Source organism: Geospiza fortis, unplaced genomic scaffold, assembly GCF_000277835.1.
Source record: "Geospiza fortis unplaced genomic scaffold, GeoFor_1.0 scaffold424, whole genome shotgun sequence".
Classification (NCBI taxonomy): Eukaryota; Metazoa; Chordata; class Aves; order Passeriformes; family Thraupidae; genus Geospiza; species Geospiza fortis.
This window is the reverse complement of record NW_005054354.1, coordinates 3,572,554-3,582,559: the sequence shown is the minus strand read 5'-3', so window position 1 is coordinate 3,582,559 and position 10,006 is coordinate 3,572,554. Positions and strand designations below refer to the sequence as shown.

General features: G+C 36.0%; 1 protein-coding gene across 1 annotated transcript in view; it reads right to left on the bottom strand.

The window, feature by feature from the left end:
- Positions 1 to 10,006, bottom strand: part of FBXL13 (F-box and leucine rich repeat protein 13) — a 61,986-nt gene that overhangs the window by 15,185 nt on the left and 36,795 nt on the right. Inside the window, 1 exon segment of the mRNA XM_031059021.1 lies at positions 1,506 to 1,589. Within this exon segment, the coding sequence (XP_030914881.1) occupies positions 1,506 to 1,589 (84 nt within the window).

Here is a 10,006-nt window from a genome sequence, read left to right as displayed (position 1 = left end):
ACTGAGAGGGTTCAGTTTTAGAGACCCCCCGGCCCCAGGGAGTAGACAAGTATGGGGGGGACAAGAGGTCCCGAGAGTGATGAGGAAACTGTGCTTTTTTTTAGAACTAGTCAAAGCACCCTTAAAAAAATAACCCTTGAAACAGCTCTGTTCCATGTCCAGTAGTGAGAGCACTGGGCATGCAAAGAAGAAGTCACCATAGCCCCAAGAAAGACTCCTCTCCTCTTAATAGACTAAAATTGAATATTTACAGAGTGATAGATAGAGACTTGAAATTTAGAAGATGTATTAGAAATGTAGTGGAGAGAAGAAGAAATGCTTTTTGTAGAGTTTTCATTTTCCAAGTGTGTGTGTGCGTGTGTGTGTGTGTGTGTGTGTTTTTTTTTTCCTTTTGTAATTTAGTTAATAAACTTTTTTTTCTAAAGTAAAAGCCTGCTTTGCTTATTTCCTAGTCACATCTCACAGCGAACACCAGAAAAGTATATTTTCATAGAGCACTAGCATTGTGCCAGTGTCAAACCATGACAGCATGGCACAGCACAGAAGTGAATATTCTCCTCTGAGAGCAGCAGCACTGGCACCTCAGGACTTTCCATGAGGTGCACAAGAGGTACATACTTGGTCATTAGTAAAAACATGGAACTTTGCACAGAACATTCAGGAAAGACAAGTCAGAACTATTCCTAGAGAAGCAAATGGCCTGACGTGTACATTGAGCAACAAGATTCAATCCAGATGTAGCTCTTGTGGTACAGCAACTGACTCATTTTTACAATATATGGCTATAAAATGGTGGATGTTGAAGATTCGTAATGGAAAAACTGTAGAAGCTCAGGACTGGGATTATGTGATGGCATTGGCTGTCCCTGCAGCTGATCTGCAGCTGTTTATGGGCATGAAGTTGATACCATTAAAAATCTATTATTTAAGCATTTCTGTTATATATAGTTAGGGACAATTCTCAGTTACAAAAACAAGTGCTCTTATTTGGATGTCAATTCCTAACAATATAGATGTTCTTTCTGCTACTGTAAAGTTACCTCCTAGCATTTATTTCTCATACTGTTTTGAAATACAAAATAAAATAAAAAACAAAGTAAATCTATGCAATCATATTGAGTTTGTCAAATCTCCAAAAGGATTTTGGTAAACTTCAAGAAACCTGTGATAAGAATGAGAAATTTCATAGTTTAACCATACATTTTGAAAACAGTAATTTCTTCATCATTCTGAATATTCAAACTAAGTTGATTTCATGCCCACTGGGTTCTGCATGGAAATAAATAGCAAAAAACTGCCCACCTCTTCACCCTTTGTAAGGCAAAATTGAACAGATCTCAGGCATATGGAGCTGTAGGAATGAAAGGGGGGGATTTTTGATGTAGAATGGTGTTATGAAGAATGAAGGATGACATGCAGAACAAAAGAAGATCCGTTTTGGATATGGTTAATTTAATGAACTAGGGGGGCTTCCAGGGAACACCAAGAAAAAGGCAAAGTTTTACTTGAATCCCATTGTCACTGAAGTTTTTGCATTGTGATATAGAAAGTTCCAATATTTTTCCATGGCAGCCAAGGACTCTCGAGCCCTAAAAAAATCCAGAAAAATTAATAGAGAAAGGGAAAAAAATCTGTTTTCCCACCTCTTGAGAAACAAAGAAACTGAAGAAAGGTAGTGTGATGTGAAATACTTCCACCAGCAAAACACATTTACAGATCTCCAAAATTTGGGGTGGAAGAACTTTTCACAATTTTTTTTTTGTTGGGGGGGGGAGGGTGTGTTTGTTTGGTTTGGTTTATTTGGGTTTTTTTGTTGGAAGAACAAAATACTACTTAACAATTACTAAGACCAAATGTCTTAAAATTACCGCCTTACAATTAAGAACATTATGGCTACAGCTATAGCACAAGACAACATTTGAAATGGTGCTGTCACTCTCAAAAGTGACTTGAACAGCCCCTTATTCAAGACGATAAGGACTTTCATTAGGACTGCAAAAGGATCTAAAGATGCTTTGTGATTTTTACTGCTTCTACACCAGGAAACTGGGCAATGTTCTGATCCTAAATGCTCTAATTTAAAGGAAAATTAAGTGTTGATTTTGTAAAACTCATTTTTATAATCACAGCAGAATAGCTCTGTACTTCATATCAATAAAGTAAACTTTACTGGAAAAAAAAAGTTATCCCTTTATTCCATATGGTTAATAAGTTATCTACAATTAGACAGTGAACAGCGCTGCCTAATTGTAGGCAGAGAGGAAGTATCATCCTGAAAAAACAAGCACATGCAGATAGTGTCTGGAACCCAGATGTGGACACTGTAATGATAGTGCTGGAAGAGTGCGGCTGGAGTTCAAATTTTGCAGATTCCTCAAATCTCACAAGCTGGATAGATACAAAAAATGGAACAATGAAAGAAGTTTCCAATCCTGGCTCTTTATGCAAACACAAAACTTTGCATTTTTCTCAGCAGACGCAGTTGTCTGGTGAAAGCTACTTTCAACAGCTTTGTGCAAATCCACAGATTTCAAATTTTTGTTGACCAGAGTACTCCTATTCAAGACGATAAAATAGTTATGTGCTTAAACCTAAAATGGGTTTATGCCAGAACTTGAATTTCCTACAGCAAAGATTGATGGTCTGATAGGTGTGATCTCAAGAACATAATTTCTTCTTGCATTTTTCTTTATCAAAAGTGGCACCACTTTAATGCACTTGCTAATGAAATACTAAAGAATATAATAAAGATTTTTTTGCTACATGACAATTAATTCTGCTATCACTTAAAAGTTAATTTATAATCATTTTATACTACTAAAGTGACATTAAATCACAGAAAAACTATTTTTATAAATGAAAATCAATACATTGAGGCATTTTATTAACAATTGGAGATTTAAGAAAAAGAGTGAAGACTTGAAAGACAAGGAATGTCATTAGAACATTACATAAAAAACTATGAAACTTTCATTTTTCCAAAAAGAAACCTCTTCAAACAATTTCTATGTAGAAAGCTTAATCTATATGAAATTTTTAACTATTATTTTTGTATCTAACATACATACAAAGGCATCAATTAGCACTAGTTTTATTAGACTTCGTGATTTATTCCCTGATTAATGTCAGGGATCACCATCCAGGATATTGACATATTTCTGGAAAATTTCTTTTTCTATACTAAATCTCCTGACATTTATGGAAGGCGTGGTTGGAGCTATCATACTGGAACACCTGGAAACAGATTCTGGCAAAAAAAATACTGTGCAACACACAGACTAGGATCACCCACTCTCCAAAAACCTATTTCTCCTTTAATGCCAATAAATTACTCTTGTATCTTAGATGCATATTCTATTGCTATGGAGAAAGGGAAGACTTTGTCCAGCATCTCTTCTATAGCATATTGTCATTTCCATTTTGAAAACAATTTAAAAGGAAACTTCTTGATCCTCTGTAACACCTATTTTTTTCAAGTAATTTTTACATTTTTGTTCTTTTTCAGCTACTTTATTTCATAAGGCCTATAGATATGTGCAGAACAACATTTATTATTATTTCACCATGGTTTCTGTGGGTAAGAAAATGACTATTGCCTGTACCAGGTGAGGACAAAAGCCACCTGAGGCTATGACATACCAAGGAATAACTCTTCATTATTTATATTCTCATGCTGAAAGTCTCTGCCTTTCTACTGCAGACTACAATGAATGTATTGTCTCTCTCTAACAATAACTGTGTGCTAGGGTATTTCCAACTTCTTCTGAGATTTCTGTCCGCATATCTCTTTGCAACCTTCAAGGTCAGCATCTGTAATGTATCTTTGTTCCAGAGATATACAGATGTTGCTTCCTGTTCATACTCCAGACCAAACAGATTTACTCCAAAATTACTCCAGTGTCAGGGACATCTTTTGTGAAAAATCTTCTTTTAGGATTTTTCATGCTGAAGCTGAGAAGTTCAGCAACAAGATGTAAACAATAAGTTATCTGCTGCTGTGGAATGCAACAGGTCCATCTGGATTGGCCCAGCTTGGATGTTTATGGTTGATAGCCAATCCGGGGAGGGAACTCTCTCAGACAGAGTCGGAGAGAGTTGCCTTGTTATCATTCTTTACTTTTCTATTCTTACTTTAGCAAGCTTCTGAAAAGCTCTCCTGCTTTTTCTTTTTAGTATAGTTTTAATAGATGCATATATCTTAAAATAATAAATCAAGCCTTCTGATAATAGAGTCAAAGATCTCATCTCTTCCTTCACCCAAGAGCCCTTGTGACAACTGTCACACTCCAGTCCTTGGACAGCTCTTAAGAGGTGTCTCCCACCATCTATGCCTGAGCCATTTACTATTAAATTCCTTAATTTATCATCTAAAATGCCCAGATTTCTGCGCAGATTAGCCACAGTCAGGCACCAGTGTCATGAATTGAACACTAGAAGAGAAAAAAGCAATTCCTACCATGCAGATTCATTTTGCTATTAAAAATACATATGTGTCAGGACAAAGTTCAGATTCACATAGTAAAAAACCTCTGGGAAATGGGTAAGCAAACGTAGCTGTATTGTTTCTAATACCTGAGCTAATATGATGGCGGGCCAGACCTGTTTTCAGGCACTGTAGGGACATTTTTCTCTTGCAGCGTAGAAATTCCACTGTATAATGCATGCCATAAAATTCAATTTCCATACCTAACACCATTTGTGGTTAGACCAGGTCATAGTTTACGAACTATGATTGCCAATGTTTCTTGAAACAGTCCAGCTGACAGGGATTCCATTGTGACAAAATATCCTGTAACAACATCAAGCCTGATTTTCCACATTGCTGAGTACTTTTAATTGCAGCTGATTTGCATTGGGGCTCCAGGTGCTGGCACATCTGGCATTGATCATAATGACTCTTAGTATTTCCTATTTTTTGTAGCATTAAGTTTTTAAGTCTCCAGATTAAATGCTCTCTTTCTCCAGTCTTCTAAACAAGTTGGAATTTGGAGCCCACTTTAATATACTTTTTCTTTTCCTTGCCTTAGGAATGTGTGGAATTTGTCACATCCTTTCCTTTGGAAATCAAGTGCAACTAATTAATTTGCTGTCTGTAGCTGGTTGTATCTATTAGACCCAATGATATCTTTTTCTTAACTGTTACAAGGCTATTCCTCAGTCCTAATGGCCTAATTTTCTAACAGACTAAAAAGCAAAGCCAGACTATGGGTTCAAGTCACTGCAGATTCAGAATCCCACTAAGAGTGCTAAAAAATTCCTCTATATTATTGTGGAAAGTCAAAATGCCATTTTTGTTTGGGCAGGGTTTTCTTCCCCTGTTTAGAAACTCATTATTAAAATATTAGTAAATATTTATGTTGCAGCCTGGCCTTCAGGACCAGTCAGGATTTGAAGATCATTAACACATAAGAAGTGAAAATGGAGCTAAGTGCTTACTCATTCATATAACCTCTACTCTGGAGTACCCAGTGATTGCAAAGCATTCCCAACTTCAAACAGCAGCTACACGCACACACCAGCAACTCATCCCAAAGAGGGAATGGGGCCTTAAATAATTATAGCAGAAAATTTCATGCATGACAGTGTCACAGGACACACTGCAGTTGAGACAGCCACAACACACAAAGCATCACCATACAATATCAGAAAGCTTCAAGCATCAGCCCATACAGAGTAACACCATTCCAGAAGGCTTCAAGCATCTGCTTTTCTCATTCTTTAGCTCAACCTTTTTCTATTCTTCATCTTACATGCTTTACACCTGTGTGCCCTCTGTTCCCTTTGGTGGTTGGTCAGTGCTCCTGGGCACTCCATAGCTCATTGCAGTCAATGCCGCTCACCTGCTTCTCACAGCTGTGCCCACTGGGGATGAGGCTCAGCCACAGCCCCATCCCAATTACCACAAACTGTACTTCCATGACTGCAGTCACTGCAGAAGAAAGTGGTGAAGCAGAGAATATTTTCTGTGTGCTTTGTACATCCTTTTATCCTTGATTTCAGAAGCGATTCAGGATTGTTCCTATTTTTGAAGTATCGTACCTACTTTTTATGTTTCAGGCTATTTTTTTCTTTCTCATTATTACACTGCATATAACTCACCCCTGATGTTAAGCTTCTCCATTAAGCTTGCCTGAGCCTGTGTCAGGGCTGTTTTAGTTCCTAGATGCTTTATGTAACTCAGGAGTCAACTAAGCTTATTTTATTATTCTTTGCTATGTTTTTCTGTCTAGATCCTGCTTGATTAAAGATATTTTCTTCAAATGTCCTAATACTTTTGTACCAAATTACTTTCCTAATGTCCCACGAATATGGGTGGTCCAGGCCATATGCATCAGCAGCTTGTGTTGGAAGGAGGGAAGCGGGGCAGCTGCAGGCTCTCAAAATCACCCTTGGAGCAAAGCTGCCAGAACCTTGTCATGTAGACACTGGGGAGAAATAAGACATTTTAACAAACATATGGAGAGTGTAAGAATAAAATTTGTGACTAGAACTGCTTCTCTAATTCATGGAAGCAGTTCCAGTGACTCTGCTTTCCTAAGACAGACAGATTTTGGTCCTAAGTGCTGACGTTACCATCTCTGTAATAGAAGCTCAGATCCCTTGCATATATCATAAATAATTTTAGAGTGTTATCTAAAATTTTTGTAGTGTTATCTCTGCATTCATGGACACATTCACCATACTCACAATTTAAAACACTATAGTCCCTATTGCAAGGAATTAAGAAGAGCAGAATGTGAGGCAAAACAATGAAGGATGGAAGGATAGCTAGAAACAAGAGAATCTTCACAAGGATTTTAAACTATTTTTCTTTCAAAGAACTCAAAATCTTTGCTCTGTCATTGCATTCTTGCTTTATTTTTTTAAAAAATGTCTCAAATATTTTCATTTCTAAGATTCTTTTAAGTTTTCTAGAATTTTAAGAAACTAATCTTGAGTACTTCAAGAATGACAAAACCAGATGTCCTTCTACTATAAAAAAATTACTGAAACTCTAAAAGTGTGTGTTGTTTAAAAAAATTTTTGAATAAAGGAAATATTTTCTGAAATGTAAAAGGATGAATGCTAAAATTAAAGAGTGAAAAAAATATTATTTAGAATGTAATTGTGTGGGGTTTTAATTTAATGTAATGTATTTTCTGAGAGTAAGAGCAATATAGTCAAAGCCCTAATGAGAAAAGTACAGAAACTTCATTATGCCACCAGTTCCTCATATGCTTGAAGTTCACTTCCTTTTCATTGCATATTTGGTTTTGTTATTGGTCTTATTTAGCAAGGCACTTAAGCAACATGCAACTTAAACATTATATGAATTAATTCCCTTTTTCTAGCTAGTGTTCACAAGTTTCCCTAGGCATATTTTTTTCATGCAAGATGTACAACTTTCTATGCAATATCAAACTCTGAACATATGCAGTGATTACTTTCATTCCATTTCCAATTTTCAGTTGAGAAGTAGGCTCAGGATAAGTATAATAAACTCCTCCAAACATTAGACTTTTAATGTTTATGTTTGAAGAAGCAACAGAAGAGAAAGGCACTAACACTGAGGGAAAAATTTCCATTTTGATTAAGTCAGTCATACCTGAGACACAAATATATCAGAAAATATGGCTCTAGTGTATCTTTTCTCCACTATGTGTCCCTTAAGTATATGTCAATCCTTACTGCAAGAAATTTTGCTCTGCTTTGAAGGGCAGGATTCTGCTGTCATTTGAAAAAACAAAAAGGAAAATTCTCTTTTGTAGTGCAAATCTAAGTTGCACCTTCTAAGTTTTAAACACTAAACAGCAAGACAGGAAAAGCAAGAGAGATCCACAGCACAGACTGCTAGAAAGCACATGAGCTTTACAATTTTTCTTTATTCAATACAATCAACACAGTGTTGATTACTGTACATGAAAAACTGTGCCCTCTGTTGCATTTTCAAACCAATACTTAGCCTAAGTTGATAGAGATCATAGTTTGACTTCCTCTATATGCTAATAAAATGTATAATATAAACCCAAAGCATACAAATAGTAGCTTATTACAGAGCAGACTGATACGTTTCCTTTTATCAAGTAAAGTTTTAAGACTAGGAATGTATTTAATATTTAATGTATTTATTTTATATGTGCATAGATTTTACATGCTTAAATACAGCAAACAGCTAAAACCAGTTTTTTCCTACCATAGCTCTCAGAAATTACAAAAATTAAAATGCTCAATTTACCTGTCTTGTGGGAGAGAGAAAACTGCAAGCCCTAGCAACACAGAGTAAGCAAAAAAGCTTGGTTTGTTGCCAAGGTCATGGGTTGTGCTATGTGAAAACTAGAGTAAGAAGAAACACAGCATTTTAAAAGGCTAGCTGTGGCAAGCAAAGAGAAAGAAAACATTTTTGTTGTAACATTGTGGGACTAAATTCAAGGCAGCATAAATTTCATTCAGATATAATTTTGTGATATTTTAAATGAGCACATTAAGTGAAGTCTTCTTGGATTCCCTAACCCTCTTTATTTAGTGTAAGTTTTTTTCACTTTCTGGCCTCCATAAAAGATACAGGCATTATAATTTTTTTCATGTTCTAATTTTTTTTTTTCCACAAACTTTGTGTTACAGCCAAATAATGAAGTTCTCAGTCAGAATTGTGTCTGGACAGTGACTGAGTGAGTAGTCTCTATGGAAAGTTTTCTTGACAAGGACTTTCTTAGTTTTTTCTGTGTTCAGTGCAAAGAGTTTGTCCCAAAAGTAAAAGTAACAGCTTTCACAAGGCAGGACCTGCCAATGTTTAACCTGACTCCCCTCAGTGCTTTTGTTTTTTGCTTTCCAGCTTTAGCAGCTTGACATATTGAAGATACCTTGTTAGTAATTCTTTCATTGGCAATTGTTTTCTAGACCACAATAGAGAGCAGTGCCTCTGTTGGAGCTAACACTCAGCTCTCTTAGCTTAACTCCTGAAGAACCTTGTACAAATAAATGGCCTTACACTTACACTCCATCACTGACCCCAAAAGATAAATGTAAGCAATATTTATAATCACTAGTTTTCCTAATCTGTACAAGTCAATATGCAATTTGCATTCAGGAGCCAACATTGAAGGTAAGAAAAAATTAATGATGGCATTTTTAAACTAGACCTTTAAACCCCCAAAAGAGTCAGAATAACTAATTGCATAATTAGAAAGATGCTGCTCTTTGGAATGCCTGAAAAACTGAGCTTTCTGAAAAAAAGTCTGTTGGCGATAATGAGAATTTCCATTAGTTCCAGCACTCAGAAATGATCACCACTCCAAATGACAGAGCTTGGGAATCAAATCTAGAAAAAATTAGAACTTGTTTAAACATTTCATTTGTACTAATATATTTTTTTAATTTAAGGAACTGAAATAACTTTAAGGAAAAATGACCTTCAAGCACAGCAGCAGCAAAAGTCACCAGCAGCATTTGTGTGCAATAGTAGTTCTGTACCCTGCATGAGGAGTTAACCTGAGTTCTTCCTCAGAGTGTTTCACTCAATCAATTGCATATCTTGCACATAGCTAACTTATAACACACACAGAGGTTATAAAAATGAAGTAGATAGAAAAGCTTTCAGCCAAATTGAGAGATTTGTAGACCTGACTACAGGTCTTTCAAAACTACAGATGTTTCAATACAGTTCAGATCTCTGGTATGTTTAACATTACTGTACAATTAGCTTTTCAATGCATTCCCAGAATTTTTTTTGTGTTCCCTGATGAATAAAAAATTAATCCCAGAATTCTGTAGGATAGAATCATATTTTGGCTTGTACAGTTTGTTGCAGCACAAAGAATCACTGCAAATCCCAAAGTCCCAGTGCTACTAATGAACTGATAACCTGAACAGGGCCTCATTGTGTGACTGCAAGCTACAGTAGAAGCTAGAATTCATAAAGTCACCCTGCAATAATTCAACCACTGTGACAGTTTGGGTGTTATTTCACAGTGCAGTTGATTGTCATTCAAGAGAACAGATAAATTCAAGAAATGCAACTTCAGAATAA